The 19,525-nt window shown below is 49.6% G+C and overlaps 1 protein-coding gene across 2 annotated transcripts; it reads right to left on the bottom strand.

The window, feature by feature from the left end:
- Window positions 1-3,025: 3,025 nt before the first annotated feature.
- On the bottom strand, window positions 3,026-19,483 carry NUB1 (negative regulator of ubiquitin like proteins 1). Of its 2 annotated transcripts, none has more exons than XM_077304090.1 (15): window positions 19,294-19,483; window positions 16,022-16,139; window positions 15,760-15,927; window positions 14,081-14,139; window positions 13,795-13,865; window positions 13,475-13,669; window positions 12,219-12,307; window positions 12,013-12,119; window positions 11,403-11,589; window positions 8,139-8,246; window positions 7,471-7,623; window positions 6,686-6,832; window positions 5,406-5,498; window positions 4,913-5,105; window positions 3,026-3,647 (listed from the first exon to the last, which is right to left on the bottom strand). In XM_077304090.1, exons 2-15 carry the CDS (start codon window positions 16,136-16,138, stop codon window positions 3,478-3,480), a joined length of 1,857 nt encoding a protein of 618 aa, XP_077160205.1. In that variant the 5' UTR covers window position 16,139; window positions 19,294-19,483; the 3' UTR covers window positions 3,026-3,477. The 2 variants fall into 2 exon arrangements, with proteins under 2 accessions (XP_077160205.1, XP_077160206.1); XM_077304091.1 differs by having other exon boundaries at window positions 19,203-19,342.
- Between the last annotated feature and the right edge of the window lie 42 nt (window positions 19,484-19,525).

The following is a 19,525-nucleotide window of genomic DNA, read 5'->3' as shown; positions in this document are numbered from 1 at the left end:
AAGAGAGCTTTGCTGGGTGGTGGTTCTTCTCTTGAGACCTGCGAGAACAAGGAGACGCGACTGCCCGGCCAGCAGAAGAAAATTTTGCTTGATCAAGGCAGAAGATCCAAGGTGAGCGCTTCCGTTTCACTACAAAGTTCTGCCACAGTCTGACTGGGGTGCATTTTGGGCTCCGAAGCCTCAGATTTGGCTATCTGTTCCTCTTTCTCTGGTTATTTGCCTTTTTCCATCTACTGCTTTAGGGCTTTGGTAGGATCCAGCATGGGTGAGGTCATCAACTCCTGCTGACAACCTAACGGGCTAATTCCAAACCCTGGAAATGCTCCCTTCATTCCTTTGACACCTGCAGATAAAAACATCTAGGGTTTGGGCTTAGAACCATTTTAGGGTGCGACGATGAACATCGCTTTGAAAGGGGGATGGAGTTGGGTCACTTCCTGTCACCCTCAATGCAGCCGTCTTCCGTGCTGGCAGGGCTGAAGGGGGGTGGGGGTGGCGAGGGTGCATTTAGGCATTCAGCCAGTTCTTCTGCTGCTTGTTTGGGGTGGGTGAATGCATCTTTTATTTGCTTTCTTGTTCCTCAACAGATGACAACATTTTCACGCTTCTGCCAATTCTCTTCTGCTGGGCAAATTGCAAATATGCTATTATTTCCAGCTGGAGCAGCATTCTTGGGGTGGGGGAAGAGCTTCTGCCACCAGGGCTTGAAAGAGCGGCAGGACTCGTGTTTCTGCACTAGTTAGTTTTCCCCGGGGCTTGTGAAGCTGCCGACTCGCCCCAAACCAGGAGACTAGCAACTTCCAAACTGCACACCCCTGTTCTCTTCATGGCAGTCCTTCCTGGGGAAAGGCAGAGCATTTATCCCGGCAGTTGTGTTTGGTGCCGCTCTGCTTTGTGGCTCAGGTTCAGCCATTTTTTTTTTACAAACTACGCTTAAGGTGTGAAATTAAGATTTGGTAGGGTGCACACAACTCAACGTTATATTTGTAATAGGACTAGAAGCTGGGCTGCCATCAAACTGCCTCATCACGTTGGCCTTGAGTAGCCCTGGGACTCAGCCGGAAGCATCAGAAGTATCTCTGGGCCTGGTGAGTAGAGTACAAATTCCTCCTTGAAGAAGCAGAGGAGGGGCTTTGGCTCAGTGATGGGGTATCTGCTTGGCACACAGAACGTCCCAAGTTCAATCCCCGGCATCTCCAGTTAAAAGGAGCAAATAGCAGGTGATGGGAAAGACCAGTGCTGGACAGCTGCTGCCAGTCTGAGCGGACAATACGCACTTTGATGGAGCCAATGGCAGGACTCATTAGGAGATAGTTTCGTGGGTGTGGAGAGCACTGTGGAGAGGCTGAGTTACTGGCTGAGCAGAGAGGCTAACTGCAGGAATAGTCACTGTGTGAGCAAAGCAGGCAACATACTGGCGTCCCTGTGCAAGATGGGTGACGCCCAAGAGAAGAAGTCAAGGCAAAAGCAGCACTTCCTGTTCTTATTAAACTTGAGTGGCAGGGTTGATTCATTTCCTCTATGTACATCCTGCCTTTTCCCCCGGTGGAAACCCAAAGTGCTTTCACCCGTCTCCTATTTTAGCCGCACAACAACCCTGTGAGGTGGGCTAGGCCAAGTGTGTGAGCTGCCAGTGAGCTTCCACGGCCCAAGTGGGGATTTCAGCCTGAGTCTCCCAGACCCTAGGCCAGGTGTTCTCAACCAGGGTTGCGTGAAACCCGGGGGTTCCTGATGGCCCTAGAAGGGTTACCTGAATGGGTGGGAGTCAACTAATTTTATATGTATTTTTAAAATTTGTTGAACGTGTACCGAGTGATATGACCATATATAGTCATGTCAACCCCACCCCCTGAAAAAAAACAGCCAATGATGGGTCTGGAGGGGGTGAGAAGGGGAGGGGCCTGGGTGGGCGTGTCCACAGCTCTGCTTCCCAGCCATATTCTGCATAATCCGGCCACTTCTGGGGTTTCTCAAAGCCTGAAGGATGTTTCAGGGGGTTCTCCAGGCTAAACAAGCTGAGACAGGCTGCCCCGGACCAACGTTTTAACTGACACACCATGTAGGAGAACAGCTGTTCACAGGAAGCCACGTGCTGTGCAAATGCATTGTCCTGTGCTGGCAGGAATGGCAGACAAAAACTCGGCTGGTGGCTTCTGTGGGCGAGCAGTCATGGGGGCCAGGTGCCCTGCCATCAGGTTGTCTGCCTCTGACAAAGCAGTTTTCGCGGCAGCAGCTCTCTCAGCCCTTTCCAAGAAACGGAGAGAGAATTCTCCAAATTCTCAACTGAGCAGGAAGGACCGACCGAGGCCTGGCCTGGCCTGGCCTGCCCTCTGCTGACGAGACTTTTAAAGAACAGCCCCACCTGCAAAGCGACTCTCGAGCTCGGTGATATTGGACTAAAACTAGCAAGCAGCTTTGCGGCATCGTCCAGACGAGCAAGTTTGTGTCCCGGTGAAAACGTTAACGGCCGAACAGCCTCACGCACGAAAGGCCAGGTAGATTGGAGTCCAGGGAAGCTCAAGCCCCCGACTCTTGTTCGTCTCCGAGGTCCTCCCGGACTGAAATTTAACGGTTGTACAACAGATCGACACGGCTGCTCTGAAATGGTCTTCACTGAAGATTGCGAGAGAAGGAGAACCTTTTTGAGGAGCCATGAGACTCACGAGGCCCATTTTAGCAAAAGCTGCCCCCCCTCCCAATAGCCAAGGGGAATGTTTGGAGTCTGAAATTCAGCACTCCCCCAGCTTGCAGATTTTATAAACTCATCTTTCCTAGCTGTGGCAGAGTGACCACTTGAACTGTCTCCAGCCTGCCATAGAGGTCTGTCTCCAGCAGGGGTAGTCAAACTGCGGCCCTCCAGAGGTCCATGGACTACAATTCCCATGAGCCCCTGCCAGTGAATGCTGGCAGGGGCTCATGGGCATTGTAGTCCATGGACCTCTGGAGGGCCGCAGTTTGACTACCCCTGGTCTACAGTCTTCTAGGCATTCAAACGGACCACCAGGATGAAAAAAACAAAACTACGTGCAGACGTAAAGGGTTTTATTTGCTCTACCAATTAAATAGATTGATTTTACACCAATGTGTGTGTATATATATTTATAGTGAATCTCTATAAAATATTTCTTCTGCAAATATTGTTTCTCCCATAACTGGCTTTGCCCTCCAGTGCTGATCTACACGATAATCAAATACTGACCCAGATTTTTTCAGATACCAGCATTTATGCATCTTATTGAATTTAAGGCATTTTGGCAACAGTGTGGCTGAGAGGTGTATCCACAGCCCGAGGGACCAGCCCAGACAAAATTAGCTGTGCAGAAATCTCTCTGAAATGAAGGAGGACCTCTCAGGGCAGTCGTGCCCAAAGGACCCCGTGGATTTCGGGGAGATTTGAATGCCTCTCATTTTCTGTGGGCTGCAGCCCCAGCGCTGAGTCCAGCATAAATGACAACTGGAGCTGAAGCGCCTTGAGCACTAGGGCTCCGAGGGCAAGTGCTGCAGGTAAGAAAGGTATTCGGTAATGACAGTTTCTTCCTCCTCCAGAGTTAGATCCAAATAGTCTTCCTCGTGCTCCGGAATATCCTTTAAGACTTCATTGAGCGCGTCTGCTTCCATGTCTTCGTCAGCGGAAGCCCCAGAAGCACCTAGAGGAAAGAAATGCTCCAGATGCCGTTAAGCACATCTCTCCCCTTCCCAGCCTCAGGAGTTTAAGTCCTGGGCTATGCAAGTAGCTTTGTGTCAACAGGCTTTTAAGAGCATCAGAAAGGCCCTGCTAGATCAGACCACGGAAGGTCCATCTAGTCCAGCCTCCTGTGTCACACAGTGCCCAGCCAGTCCTTTTGGAGGGCCAGCCACAGGGCAGAGAGGCCGAGGCCTTCCCCTGATAAGAACCTCAGAAAAGCCTTGCTGGATCAGCCCAGGGGTCCATCATGTCCAGCCTCCTGTCTCACAAAGAGGCCTACTAGTTTCTTCGCGGGGCCAACAACAGGGCAGAAAGGCCGAGGCCTTCAGAGGCTCACTGCCTGTGAATGTGGAGGTTCTATTTAATTACCAGGGCTAGTAATAATAATCATGTTTTATTTTATTTTTATATCCTGCTCTTCCCTGGACGGCCCAGGGCAGGTAACAAAATTTAAACCAATACAAAGTAAGTTACATGAAGAGGAAAATTAATACATTATACATTTTTTAAAAATCATTAAAAACCACCCCCTCTCTACAGTTCAAATCTTCCTGAGGGAGTAATTCAATGTTAGTTGCCCTGTCCTCCATGGATTTGACCAATCCCCTTTTAAAGCTATTGATGCTTGGGGCCATCCCGAAATCCTCTGGCAGCAACCTCCATGTTTAAGCACCCTCTGTTTACAGACATGTTTTCCTTTGCTGTGGGGTGCCTTTGCCCCAGGATTCGCAGTGGAATCCCTCTAGCGCTAAGTGCCATGAGCTTAGGCTGCTTCTGCAGGTCTCCTTTCAAACCCACACCAATGCACATGTGTGAAAGCCGCCCAAATTCAGAGGCTTCCAGTGGGAAGCCCAGCACAAAGAGCACTGAAACACTGCAGGGAAATTTTAGAGCATGAAGCAGGCCAGGGGCCACGGTAGAGACGTACAGTGAATCCAGGGCAACAGGCACTCTGAGGAATGGGGTGAAGGGTAGATTCACATGGCCTGGTGCCCCAATGACCACGATCCAAATCGCTTGGCTCTCCTGCCAGGCGCTGATTCAACCATGAACATTCTATCCCTGGCGGCTCAGTCAGCCAAACCTGTGGCTTCTTGCGGGGAAGCTAAGGGACCAGGCCCGCTTCCAAGGAGCTGCTGTGAACAAGGGGGCTCTCTCGTGGCACTCCTGCCTCCCCTGTTTCTGCTAGTGCTCCCTCCCACCTACTTCCAAGGGCAGCCCCTTTACCTGCAGAGCCCGTGGAAGATTCTTGGGAAGAGCTGGACTCCCCTGAGGGAGAGGTGCTCTCGGAAGATGCCTGCAGGTCGTCGGGGAGGGAACCTCCGTAGTGAGCCAGTGTCTGGACGGCCAGCTGGACGTTGCCTTTGAACACCCTCAAGGCCTGCTCTGCCGCCTCGGCGCTAAAGCCCATGTACACCAGCTGCACAACAAAGAGACGAGGGAAAAGACACACGTGACAACGGCTGGTTGCTCTTGCCGGTTGCGTTTCGGTGCTCTTCTCCCCCCGACAGAGGTCAGAGCTGCTTTTCAGCCACTGTCTGCGGAATCACTAGACTGGCTGTTCTAAAGCAGGGGTAGGCAAACTGGGGCCCTCCAGATGCCCATGGACTACAACTCCCATGAGCCCCTGCCAGCAGGGGCTCATGGGAATTGTAGTCCATGGGCATCTGGAGGGCCCCAGTTTGCCTACCCCTGTTCTAAAGGCACGGAAAGCACTTACTTGGCTAATGCTTTCCTGAGGAACCTGGAAGGGGTGTCCGAGCAATGGGCCATCGTCCTCCGGAAGAAGCAGCTGAGGGTTATCGAGCATCACCTGCAACAGAGAGAAACAGCTGGGGGCACCGAAAGAGAATCGAGGCAACAACTGTCCCCGGACCTCACATGTGACAGTTTCGTGTACCCTAATATTTACATCTTGCTTTGCCAGTTCTGCTCCCAGCTCATAACCACCTAAAACACTTTAATCCCGAAACCCCCTGCAGCATGAAGGGCTGGGGTTTGGGCTCACACTTCTCAAAGGGCGGTCGGACGCGTGAACATCAGAGCGCGGCTCTTCAGAACCCAGCCTCCCGTTTCGGGAGCAAAACACAGCTCTGGCATGCAAACCGTTAAGGTCCTCCTGTGAAGCCTTGACAAAAAGTGCCCCCAAGTCTGAAAAATTGACACGGCTCTACCGCAAACTGCTACTGCTTGTGAATCGAACATGAGGAGGTTTTTCTTGCGTTTGGTTCGAGCGCTCCTGCCGTGTGTTAAGAAGGGATCAAGTTTCTGCCTTTGTGAGCCCCAGAAAAAGATGACGGCTCCTAATTATTTTGGTAGGAGCTTTGGCCTTTTAAACAAGCGGAATCGTTGTAGGTTTATTTCCCTGAAGCTTCCCCTCTGCCAGGCTGCATCGGAGGGATCAGAACCACACATCCCTGTGCACTGCTTCTCAGAGTAAGCCCTACTGAAATCAACAGGCTTTATTTCCAAGTCAGTGCCTTTTAAGATCAAAGCCTAAGGGCATTTTAATTCCAGTCGACACAAGGCCATTCAGCTGCCTTGGAAGGTTTTTAGATCATTGCCCCCAAGAACAGGCACAAAGCTGCCCCATGTGGCACATTCCTCTGCTCCTCACTCTTAACACCCACTCTTCCATGCTGCCGTAAAGGGCCAAAGCAGCTCTTTGTTCCCTCTCCCGACTTCCCTGGACGTTGAGATCCAGCAGTCTTCCATTGGAAGCTGCAGGAAGCCTCAGCAGGCACATTCTGATCAGTTCAGCCAATCCACGACACTTGTGGTTCTCACAGTGGCCTCAGAACAGAACCAGAGCGCTTCCTAGACACCCACGTCCCGCTGGAGCAGTGGGGGCCAAATGGAGACTCTCTCCATGGACTACAATTATTAGGAGGCCCTGCCTGCAATGATCACGGGTGACTGTAGCCCATGGACCTCTGGAAAACCACAATTTGCCCCCCCCCCTCAAGCACTACAGAAACTGTGCCGAAGAGCACGTCTCACCTTCACTGCTAGTTCAAGGTTTCCTTTTGCCTGGTGAAGAGCTTCCCTGGCTGCCCGCTCCGAATAGCCCATACTTTTCAAGGAGTTGATGTCCTCTAACCGCTTCCTCCGCTTGGACCGCTCCTCTCGCCGTATCTGCTCCTTCTCCTGCGAGAAATGATTAAGAGTAGTGCCTGCCCGGATGAAGGACGGGTCTCTTGCCTCCGTCTGTCTACACAATATGGAAAGACTGATGCTTTTTACCCGCCACGCTCCACAATTATTTCCACACGTGACGCTTCCTTGTGCCTTTCCCAAAGTGCTCCCTACAACGGCAGCCCTCAAAGAAGCAGGGACTGCAGGAATCAGTCCAGTTTGCAGGGGAGAGCTCTGGACCGAGCAAGAGATGTCAAGGCTGCAATCGGAAGAGAGCGCCTCCGGCTCAGGGCAGAGCATCTGCTTGGCATGCAGGAGGCCCCAATCCCAGAAAGTAAGTCACGAGCGATGCGAAAGACCTCCGCCCAAGACCCCGGAAAGCGGCTGCCGGTCAGAGCTGACAATACTGACCTTGGCGGACCAGTGGTCTGATTCAGCATCAGGCAGCTTTATGTGTGGTTCAGAAGCGGAACACAATTACCCAATGCTTATTATTTTTGTGACAAAGGCACATACGCCCTACAAACTCTCTCCATTAAAATGTTGCTCCAGTGAGCTGGTGGCCTCATGCTTTGATTCATAGGCACACATGCGCCCGCCCTGTATGTACTACTGCCTTGCCACGACACGAGCCCTTCTGGGCCCCATACCTCTCTCTGGTTGGAAATGAGACTGGCGGCTCGATCCACATTTCCGTCACAGGCGCGGAGGCCCAGCCGAGCTTCCTGGGCGGAGTATCCCAGGAGAAGGAGGCTGTTGACTTTCTCAGGATCGATGCACAGCTCTTGAAACAAACTGTGTGCCTGCAAAAGTCCGAAGGAATGGGGAAAACCTCAAGGATGCAGCTAGAAATCGTATCCCGTACAGAAATAAACTTTTGACTAAAGGCAGAGAGGGCATGGTACACCAGTCTATTTCGTTATGCCGGGGTGGGATGAGGGACACACACGTGCAATCTTACCCCCCAGTCTTTGCCACCGAGTTGAATGAAGTGTACTGCTGGGTAAGTATTCCTAGACTGGCAACCTTGGTGCTGGAAAGTGCTGATCACGTCACAGCTGACTTATTACAACCCCAGACGGGTCTCAAGGCAAGAGACAAGCAGGGGTGTTTTTGCCATTGCCTATCTCTACGTAAGGACCCAGGACTTCTGTGGGAGTCTCCCACCCAAGTACTCACCAGGACTGGCCCTGCTTAGCTTTGGACAGCTGACAGAATCAGGCTTGCCTGGGCCATCTGGGGCAGGGCAGACTCGTAAGTTAACGCGAAGGAGGGATTTCCTGAATGCAAACCAAAAGAAAACCAACCGACCACTTGCCTTCTGCAGATATTCAGCAGCCTCTTTCTCTCTGCCGTTATGATAATGGCTTATTCCTTGAAGCAGGTAGAGCCTCAGAAATAAAGCTTTCTCTCTCCCGGAGCTGCCCTAAAGGAAGACAGGAGCATTTAAAAATGGGACCGCTGGCGGGCTGGATACATTTTCTTGGCCTTCTGCCTTGTTACTGTCATCCCTTGGAAGAGGCTAAAAGAGAGAGGCGGAGGCCAGCCTAATGGCAGGACACCACATGGGCTCACACAGAATGCTAGAACAGAAACCAAGTGGCACCATTATGGTGAACTGCGTTTATTTTAGCAGACGCATGAGCGTCTCCTCATTTCTTCTGAGGCACAGGGAATGGACGGCAAACATCTATAAGCAAAATCACAGGAAGTAAAGGGTGAGGGAAGAAGAGAGCTCGTGGCACAGAGAGGCCTGTTGCAGATCCATCCGTGGCAAGTCCCTGCATGAGGGGGCTGGAACAGATTTGGCTGCTACACTGGAAGGCTAATGAGAGAGGTCAGTCCGGTCTGGCTCAGGAACCCGTGTGCTGAAATAGGCTTGGCTGCTCCGAACGGGACCATTTGATTCCAGGTTTTACTTTGCTATAGACACACCAACAAGCCTTCCCTTTCGAAAATACAAATAACTAGTTCTGTTGAGTTTATTTAACGTTATCGCCTTTCAACTAAAAATCCCTGCGGTGCTTTATTCAATACAATCAAATTGATTTCATTTTAAAAAGTTAATAAGGCCCTATAAAAATTCAGTCACACAGCGTAAGCACCATTAGAATACACCAAAAGTCAATAGAAATAAGCAATTAATAACCACCACTCCCTTGTGCGCATTTTGGTGCTCTAATTCAAAGATGAAGACAACGCCTTCCCTACCCGAAGGTGCCTCAAAGCGGCTTATAATCACTTTCTTTTCTTCTCCCCACAACAGACACCTAGTGAGGGAGGGGAGGCCGAGAGAGCTCTGGAAGAAACTGTTCTGTGAGACCAACTCTAACAGGACTGTGATCAGCCCAAAGTCACTCCGCTAGTGGCATACGGAGGAGCAGGCAATCAGACCCAGCTCTCTAGATTAGAAGCCGCCGCTCTTAAACACTACACCAAACTGGCTCTGTTGGAAAAGACCCTGTTGAAAAAGAAAGGTCTTCCTTTTTGCTTGTCCATCTTCTGCAACAGGGCATTTAAAGTCAAAAAAACACAACTGGAAAAGCCCCCCCCCCTCAGCTGAGTTACTGCTAGGCCTGGATCCAAGAGTGGGGTTCCTCACAACGTTTCTGCTCAGTTATTGACATCCATCCAGACCTTTATCCAGCATTAATTTAACACATCCCCAGCCTCTCTAGGATTTGATGGAAAAGAGGAACAGAACTGCCTGCCAGCTGAGACGGAAGAGAGAGGGTGGATAATAAACGCAATACATAATAACAATCATTGCACACGGAGGCCAAAGCGTCCTGAATCTCTGGGTGACTGCATACTGTAACCTCCTGTAGTCGTCTGGAAAGCATCGAGAGAACACTGGACCATGCTAAGCAGAGGCCCCCTGCCAAGGAATGAAATCCAGACATTACTAAGCATCCCCGGCTCAGATCAGTCTGGTGAACCAGAAGGACGCGATGGCTGATGGTACCCAATGCTGCTGGGCCATGCTTCTCCTCAGTGTACCGACCCTCTCTAACAGGATGGCCAAGGCAGTGTCTGCGCTTTAGTCATATGAGGCAGTGATGCTTTGTCCTCTTGGTGCTTGGCGGGCAACAACAGAAGGACTTCAGGAGTTCTGGCCACACTGGCAGCATCTGGGGTTTAGCCCCTGCACGATGCAGAGTGCTGGGTTGGATGGGCCACTGGCCTGATCCAGCGTGGCTTCCCTGATGCTCTTATTCTCAATCGCAACTACAGGTGTTGATGGGTTCTTCAGCCATCAGCATTTCCAAGGCTGGATACCGTCCTTAAGCACACAACCCAGTCAAAAGAGCAGCAGTGCAGGAGACCGCGGGCCCAGCTGGATCATCGCAGCCTCCTCCTCGGCTGCATCAACACCTGCCTATTAAGCCCACACACAAAAGCACCTTCCCAGTGGATTACATGGGGGATTAGATTCCACTCCTTTTGTGGAGGTTAATTGGAATTGGAGGCTGAAGGCCTGAGCTTTTGTGGAGGATTATTCTTTGATTTGTCATGCTAATTCAAGATTCCAAGCCACACACAGGCTGGGAGCTGCAGGTGAGGGATAGAGCTGCCAGGCGTGTGGCAATCTGCACAAGGGAAGAGAGGTTCTTGTTCAGGACACCCTCTTTGGAGGCTCTGAGAGACGCTTACTGGGACAGCAGAAAAGAGCGAGAGTCCAGGAACGCCTTCAAGACGAACAACATATGCAGCAGGGGTTGTGTGAGTCACATAGCTGTCTACCCTGACCTTGCACCTGGATCCATGTTTGAGGGTGGCACATGTACATTCAAACTAAGGGCCCAAGGGCTGCATTTTAAACTGCAGATCTGCGGAGTCCACTGGATAAAACCCCAGAAATATACCAGGGTGGCTTCCTCACTTCTTACATTCAGGGACATTTTCCTGGCTATTGCCCCCACCTGTCACCAAACCCGTACACACCATAGCAGGCCACTCTGACGTTCATTTGTGCAGGTCATGCTTTCCGAGTCAGAACTGCCGGGTTGTTATGGGATATAAGAGAAAAACCTCTAAGTTAAGACTACGTCAAGGAGAGTGACTTTAGAATCAAAGACTGCCGAGTACCGAGAGAGGAGAAAGGTGAACATACGCGCTCACATTTTTGCGAACAAATCATTCTAAAATGCCTACCTATGACCTGAACTTCTAAAGTAGCAAGCTTTCCAAGGGGAATGCTGTGGATTCTTCTGCTAGGGAGGTTTAATCAGACCAAGCCAAACCCACTGGGCCTCTTTAGCCTAGGCTGATTATGAAGCTAGTCCTTAGGAGGACTGCATGAGCCAGTCAGAGGCAGAGAGAAGTATGGCAGTCAGGCCAGGCCTATAGCTCTTGAGGTTGAACCTCCACGTATCCCCCTTCAAAAAGGGCGGGTTTTAGTTCGGAAAAGCACCCATACAGAAGGCGACAAGTGGTCCCAAGCACACTGGAAAGTTTGGGTTCCCAAAATTTAAGCCATTCTCTACAAGCTAAGGATGAGCTTTTGTGAGTCGCCGCTCACTTCTTCAGTTCCAGATAGGGGGGCTCTAAGACAAGGCGCACGTTGCCTTTCTCTCCTTACTTTTATCGTGACCAGCCGCTCGTGGTTCTCTCCGTAACACTTCCGGAAGCAGTCGTGGGCAGCCAGGAGCTTTTTCTCCGCATCGTCAAGGCAATCCAGCTGTCCCAGGTGGAAGTAGCACCAGACGATGTCCAGCTGCAAGACCGCGAAATTATCAACGGTGGTCAAGAGGTCCGAACCACATTCGCTGGAAAGCAAGAAGGGGAGGAGTCTGCACACCGTGTTCCAGGGCTACTCAGCCGCTGGTGAAGCTGATCCGAGCCGTTTCATCGCAAGGGCAAGATGGGCCAATGTAGCAAAACAGGGACCTTTTCCCTTTGAAAAATTGATCAGCTTGTTTGGTGCCTGATGGATGAGCTGCTACAAAACCGACACCTTCTGGCCTTGGATCTTGTTGCCATGATGAGCTGGCCTTAAGCTAGCTCCCCGCCACTCCCCAGCCAGCCCCTCTGCTGCAAAGTGGGGATAATAATACCGGCTTACCTTCAAGGATTGTCGCAAGGATCATTGAAGATAACCTTATGCAAAATGCTTGGAATATTCTACAGCGGCCTGTAAAAGCTTAAGTGCCTCTTCAGAAATCAAGAACGGGAGGGAAAGAGAGTCTTACCAGAAGTGCTTGTCGGCATCCAGTAGAAAGGGCAGGGCCATGGCGTATTCCTTGATCTTCAACAAAGCTCTGCCCTTTTCGTGATACCCCATGGCTAACAGGAGAGCCTGCCGGGGGAAGTGGGGAGAGGGAGGTTACAGAGGGTGAAAACCTGAAACCAAACTGCGTGCAGACAGAAGCGCATTAGTCTTTTGGATCCTGCTCACTTTTTTGGCTTGACGAGGAATACTGATTTTTCTCCCGGTTTGGTTTGCTATGTCTAGATAAGGCATCGCGTCTGGATCCAAAGAGTCTTCTGAAAGATCAGAAAAAAAATGGCAATTAATATCTTCAACTACAGAACGCTGGCCATTCCAGGATTCAGGCCTAGCTCCTTACAATTCAAATGAACGGTGTGCATTTCATCACGGAGAGAAGCACAACTAACTGTGCGATCCTCGGAGTCCTGGCTACCCAACTCCCCTGTGTTTTTCTCAAGAGCTTATTACGGAAGAATTAAAGGGGACCTGCCAAGTTCCATATTATGAAAACAGTTTAGCGACCACAGGAACTCCTCCCTCCTTTTCCTTGCAAGATGATACTGGTTCTTCTCTTGGCGTGAGCAATGTCTTCCACAGCAACTGCTGCAAGTCTTTTGCAAACAGACAGCAGCTCAGCAAAACAGGGGGCTGCACTTGGATCTAACTTTACAAATGGCACACTGAGATCTAAATGAGCCAAACGCATCTGCAATCAGGTCTTTAATTCAGCCCAGTGAATCCAACCCTCTTACATAGGCGGTAAGGATCCTGTGCCATCTTCCGTTTAATGCTCATGTTTGATCCTGGCCACCAAAGTGTACAAGCTCTTTAACAGGTTCAAAGAAAAGTGCTAACATCCACTGCTTTTGTCCTACCCATCCTACAGAAGCTTGTGGGGGCATGCAGAGGCCCCTCCCCATTTTACCCTCACAACAAGCCTTAAAGTTAGGTTTGACCAAAAGCAAGCAACCGACTTAAGGTTGCTCAGTGAGCTACAGACCTGAGAAGTGGTGACACTCTAACCACAGTAAGTCTCTCCTCAAAGTCAATAGTGAGAGCAGTGGTTCACAGCCTGGGGGTTGATCAATCCTTTCAGGGGTTCACCGAGGCTGCCACTGCTGCAGCACCAGTGGCGGCCTTGATGACCCAAAGGGAAAGGTTGAGAACCGCTGGTTTACCTGCTTCTGCGGCGGGGGCAGCCTCGGCAACCCAGAGGGCATGGAGAGATCACCATCATGCCGCGTCCTGCCACTGAAGATGCCAGTCCCTGTTACTAGTGACAGGTGACTAGTCCCTGTTACTACTTAGTCCCTAAAACTACCAGACCACATTGGCCCCATGGCCTGGAAAAACCACCCCAACCAGTTGCCTCTGGCCATGGAAGTCTTTGACAATCTCTTTGACTGGCGCTCCCGTCCATCCTGCTCATAATCATAACAAACCTCTTTTTGCCAGTATTTCCAGGCCCTTCTTGGTTCTTTGCATCTTCTGGTGCATTTCTTTTTTCTTCACGGCCTCGTCCTCGTGCTGCATTTCCTCCTCTCGGACTTTTCTCCTGGTCTCCTCCTCACTCAGCTTCAACTCCAGCACCATGACTTTGACGTTGTGCGTAACTCCCTGCTCTTCCAACGTCTTCCCTGAAAAGGAGTTAGATTAACACAACAAAGTGAGGTATTACTGCAAAAGCTTAAGAGGGAGTTCCAAGAAACGAGAACACAATCTTAGCTGCAGCTGCTCCACTGACTGGCTGCCACGTACTTACCTAGCTCAAGTTGCTTCTTATTTATAATTATTTTGATGCAATTTTCTTCAAAGCCATATGCCTGTGCTATTCTGCAAAGCAAAACAATGAAGATTATTCAAAGTTATCTGATTTCAGATAAGATTGCTTGGACATGGAATTCCACATGGAATTCCACCTCCATAGCGTTTGGGATATAGAAGGCTCCAAACCAGCTTTTTATTTTATTTTATTTATTTATTCATATTTATATACCGCTCTCCCTGAAGGCTCAGAGCAGTTTACATATAACTGAAACTATACTTACTGAGAACGGAGTTCTTTTCCTGTGATGATCAGTTTTGTTTCCAGCACCTCTTTTCTTGCCTGCAAATTATAAATACAAAATACTGAGTTCAAGCAAGCTGTGATTGACTCCATAATGCTGTCAAAATTCTACCCTTCCAAATTCAGATTTTCACAGTTCTGTGTCAACCTCCCCCCCCTTCTGTATCTGCCATTCTTATGTTTTGATGTTTACACCTCAGAGACCAAAGCACTCATCAATTCTTCCGTGGCTTTAATTTCCTTTGTTCTCTTTCTCCTTTCAGAGCACATGGGAGCTGGTGCACAAGCAATTCGGACACCCTCATCTGCTTGCCAGTGCTGAATTTCATTAATTTGCATGATCACTCAGGCTGATCAGCAAGCCAGAGTGGGAGGAAAAAAAGGGAGTGGCACAGCAAATGAAAGGAAATCAAAGTTCTGGAACTAATTTAAAAAATCTCCATGTTAAATCAGAAGGGGACCAGACACACCTACAGAATGAGTCACCAAGACTCAAGAAGTACATTTGTGCTCAGAGAACATGCTCAGGGAAGGCTGCTTGAGGGGTTGGAATCCTTACAAGGGAAGGCTAAGTTGGATAGGTGTAGCTCGGAAGAGAGAAGGGCAAAGGGTGATAGGACAGCTGTGTTTAATTACGTAAAAGTTAGACGTGTGACTTTCACCCTGTGTAGTGACAGCATACTCCTATATTCCTTCTTCTCCATTTTAGTCATGGTTCTCTTAACCGTTGCAATATTTGGCTAATACTCCCCTCTTTTTTGTTCATTCTGCTGGGGCCTTGCAGCAGGGCACATCCGAGTTAAAAAGAGAGCTGCTGTGGGTGGGGGGAGGAATGGGGCAGGGAAGGTTCCTTGCCTTCTCTCCCAGTCAAACTCTTTAACCAGACTGGTGGCATCCCAGGATGCCCTGGGCTGAAGGGGTTGTGTAGAGTTGGAAGGCTCCTTGGAAAGACCTCCCCATCCCTAAGAAACCTGGCTCAGCCCCGCTCCATTCTGCAACCTGGGGCAGGGGAGATTAATCTCTAAAGAAAAATGAATGCCCAAGAGATTGCAGTATAGGTTCAATTTAAAAAGCCAGCAACTCATGTGGGCTGCTTTCTGCTCATGGAGCGTTATGGAGGCATTATCCATTCTGCGGTTTCAAAACTTGTGCTTCCCAGAGGTTTTGACCTTAAAGAAGAGTGTGCATTGAAAGTCCAAGTTAAAAGTCCAAGTGTTTTGCAAATCCATAGAATAAAATTGTTTACAATTTTCAAAAAAATCAAACTGAAGTCACGATAAAAACAAGAGGGTTGGCAATCCATGCAATTGGGGCCTATTTGGCTAATTGCCGGATAAGCGAAGTGTCTTCGACAAACACGGAATTTAAAAGTGCTGACCGTATTTCATTCTGATTCTGAATTTGCCTCTGAAGAAGGTAAAGCAATAAAGGTAGCCCCCAATATCTCCAAGGCAGGGGAGGGCAAATTGTGGCCCTCCAGCTGTCCATGGAAAGGGGCTCATGGGAATTGTAGTCCATGGACAGCTGGAGGGCCACAATTTGCTCCAAGGGATCCCTGTCCCACTCCCCTGCCCAGAAAGACTCTCTTCAGCCAGTTCAATCAACAGGAAATGCAACCCCTTCACATCTTACAGGCCCTTCTGTAGCTAACTTGCTTACTTTCCCCATCCTGGGAGGTAAGGCCACTTCGAGCGTCGCTATGCCTGTCGCCTTATAAGCTTCATTTCCGGTTCCCCGCTCGATTGTTTTACGACGGATTTCTTCCAGAAGGGCCGCGATTTCATTGGTGTTATACTTTAGCCTCGCTGAATATTGCTGTGCCAGATCCTAAGACAACAACATGAATTTGCTAAGAAAAAGAGAGCAGGAAACATGCGGGTTATAAAAACCAGTTGTGAGACGGCAGCAGCACCGGACCTACCTTCAGCTCCGCACCGGCCTCTTTATTGCTGGTAGTATAGGGAGGTTTCCAGAGCTGAATCTTTTCTTCTCTTAAGTAATTTTTCAGCTTTGCACCGAGATACTTCTTCTGTGCCATCCTTGCATAGAAAACAATTAAGATGTTTACTCTCACGTAACCCTCTAGGCCCAGACGAACCCCGAAAATCCTGTTCTCTACTTAAACGGAAGCCATGCTCGATTTTTTTTTTCCAGATTCCCCTATAAAAAGCGTTCTAAATGCTATTACTCCATTTCACAATGACTCTGAGACCATTGAGGCTGTGGTAGCATGTTTAGGAGTACGAGGGGGAAGCATTTATAAAAGCAATGAAACTGAAGGAGTTAGTCAAGCTGTGACACTGCTTACACTGTGATAGCCATGCTGGTGCTTTTTTATTGGGGTCTGCAGATATTCTTAGAGGAAACCCTTTGTAGAGGATACTTAGGTAAGGAGACCTGAACAGTTTCTAAAGCTGAGAGACAGAATCCCGAATTTGTGGAGCCAATTGGAAAGAAGCTGCCTTGGAGGGTTCTAAAGTGTTATTGCAGACTGATGCCGGGATGAGCACTGACTGTTTTGCGTGCCCCTTCCTGAAAATTAGGATTTCGTTCAAGCATTGTTTGGCTCACTCTTACAGCAATATTAAATTATGAAGCATGCATTTCTACCAGCATGGTGTCATTTCCAGCTTGCCTGCAATGTACACTCTGAACCAGAAATCAAATGCAAAAAAAGTCATAACGAATATGACCTGAGCGGGAAACAAACAAAACCGTTCGGCAGCGCTTGGTAACAAGCAGGCGATACGCTTGGAACAGATGTTTGATGATAATTTATCAGGATGTTTTTATTTGCTTGTCGAGCTCTTCCCTTTCTTGTAAACGGGGTTTTATGAGGAGCTATTGACAAGTTAAAATCATACACTGGAAACAATTGAGAAAAGCAAATTAAGTGACGGAGCTGGTAAATGGATTCACGGAGACAGATGCTCAATCGACAAAGGTAGCAACAAACCCAGAGCCATGTCTTCTCCTCGGAGAACACTGCATGCCACGAAATCATACTGTAAATCTAGGCAAATTAAAATCCTAGCTGAATATTACATGGCTGGGAAAAGGTCTAGATAAAACGACAGTGGACCAGGATTACCAACTAGCCAGGAGGAAGCCAACTGCTTTCTTTCCAGAAACTATACTAAAACTCAGTACAGAGAAAGAGATAACGTCTGCAGATTGTCACTGCTAACAACTCAAGACACAGAAGTCAAACTTTCAAAAACAATTTGCTGTGTTGGCTGACCTGAAACAAAAGCGAAAGAGAGGTTACCAAGGATGCCGTCTTGAAACCACTTTCCCAGACAGAACTTGCTACCCTGGCAAATCTACAGATCCAGAAGTTCAGCTGCCGCGATGCTCGTCTGCCATCTCTCACAAGGCCTTTCACATTTCAACACCTGCCAACGATCCCAGCAAAGCCAGCCACCGCCAGATTTACACAGTCACAGCCAACAAAACCCTGCCAGCATTTTGGTATTTTTGGATTCGTGATGCAAGCAGGAAGTTGGGGGGGGGGGGGTAATTCTTGGTTCTTCCGGGTTCTCTCTTTCTCTCAACATATGGCTAAGCAGAAGGTCAATGGCTTAGTTTAGACTATTCCAGCCAGCCAAATCTGTGCTCTTCCTTGCCTGGCACTGCTACTTCTGGTTTGGCTTGCACGGAAAGCACAGCGCAGTGTGAGAAACATTCCCAATCAGCTGGAGTTAGACAGATCTCAAAGAGGACAATAAAGGAAAGGAGGAAAAATGCAGAGCATGGTGTGAATGAAATCTATACACCGAGCCTCTTAAACGTTCCAGAGGCTTGCTTATGACTGCTGAAGATCTGGCACTGATATTTAAATGCTGCCATCTGCAACTTAGAAATACATCGTAAAAAAAATTCAGTTTTTTGCTTTCATTTTATAGCATGAAATTCATAACCATGGTAGCCGTGTTGGACTGAAGCAAGCAAATGACGTTTGAATCCAGCGGCTCCTTTTAAGAACAAGGTTTAATTCTGGGCATAAGCTTTCCTTGGCATGCACGCTTCTTCAGACACATTGAAACAGACTTCATCAAGCATTGCATATAACTAGAGAGAGGGTGAGGGGGGAATAGTTGCCAGGAAGGCCTAATTGGAGTCAAGATGCTTAAGTAGCTGAGCAATAAGTATAGGCTAAGATTGGGTTAAAGCAGTTTGTGAAACCCGTGAAAAGCAGGATTCACAGATAGCAAAAGCGAAAGGAAAACCAAAGGGGTGGGGGAAACCCAGTTCTAATTTGTGTGCGTAACTCCTCACTCTTCAAATTTAGCAGCGACCATCAGCCAAGGCCTCAAGAAGAGACCCATGGCTACCGTCAACTGCAGAGACTTTGTGAGACACAAATATGCCACCATAGAAGATTCCACAAATATCTCCTTCTGTCAAGACATCTTAAACTGTGTCACACGTCTTCAGATCAGACTCTTGGACAAACAGAAACCTTGAAGGATCTGGGCACAGGCCATAATTATTTTTCAAAAACATAGTCTTTAAATTAGAAGAGCTGTTGTTTGTACCCTGATTTTTACAACCCCAAATAATCTCAAAGCAGCATACCATCATCTTCCCTTCTGCTCCCTACAACAGACACCCTGTGCGGTAGGCGTGGCTGAGAGAGCTCTAAGTGAACTGGGCCTGGCCCAAGGTTACCTCTCCCCACATCAGGCACCCTGAGCTGAGAGAGCTCTAAGTGAACCGTGAATGGCCGATGGTAATCCAGAAAGCCTCATGCACCTTACCCTCTACCCTTCCTCACCCCACAATACACACCTAGTGGGGCTGAGAGAGATCTGGAAGAACTGTGACTGACCAAAGGTCACCCAGCACACGTCAGGTGTCCCAAAGTGACTTACAACCACCTTTTCTTCCTCTCGCCGCAACAGGCCCCCTGTGGGGCAGGGCGAGCTCTGGGAGAACTGGCACGGTCAAGGGTGGTCTTCATGGCGCCATCTGATCTTCCACAGAATATAATCACAACAGAAACCCAAACCCGAGGCCACTCCTCCCCCCCCCCGGGCAAAGCTGGAGTTGGCAACCCGGGGGCGCCCTCGGAGCCCAGCCCCCTCCCCTTCTTGACTCACCTGCGGGGGGGGGCTATTAGGCCGACCCCTGAGGAGACTACTCTGGCGAAGCGGGGGCGGCGCCACTGGAGGGGCCCAGCCGGCCACTCACCTGCGCAGGTGCAGCCTCAGCCTCAGCAGCCGGGACGGGGCGGCGCGCGCAGGACCGTTGGGCTGGGGGGGGGAGGAGGGGGCGTGGCCGCGGCGAAGGGGCTGCCGGGACTTTGGGCGAGGCCTCCGAAGCGAAAGTAAAGGCGGAGGCGCCGCCGTTGCCGGCTGCCCCGCCCACGCGGTGACGTCACTTGAGCGCCGCCTGAGTGAGGAGGGGGGAGGAAGCGCCGCTG

The sequence above is a fragment of the Paroedura picta genome, chromosome 11 (assembly GCF_049243985.1).
Source record: "Paroedura picta isolate Pp20150507F chromosome 11, Ppicta_v3.0, whole genome shotgun sequence".
Lineage (NCBI taxonomy): Eukaryota > Metazoa > Chordata > Lepidosauria > Squamata > Gekkonidae > Paroedura > Paroedura picta.
The sequence above is the reverse complement of the archived record's forward strand: the minus strand, read 5'-3'. Positions and strand labels throughout refer to the sequence as shown.

Coding starts and splice junctions, on each gene's coding strand:
- NUB1 (XM_077304090.1), bottom strand. CDS start 16,138: ATGGCACAGAAGAAGTATCTCGGTGCAAAGCTGAAAAATTACTTAAGA. Junction 15,928..16,021: donor AGGCCGGTGCGGAGCTGAAG/GTAGGTCCGGTG, acceptor TTGTTGTCTTAG/GATCTGGCACAGCAATATTC. Junction 7,624..8,138: donor CTGCTGAATATCTGCAGAAG/GCAAGTGGTCGG, acceptor GGACTTTTGCAG/GCACACAGTTTGTTTCAAGA.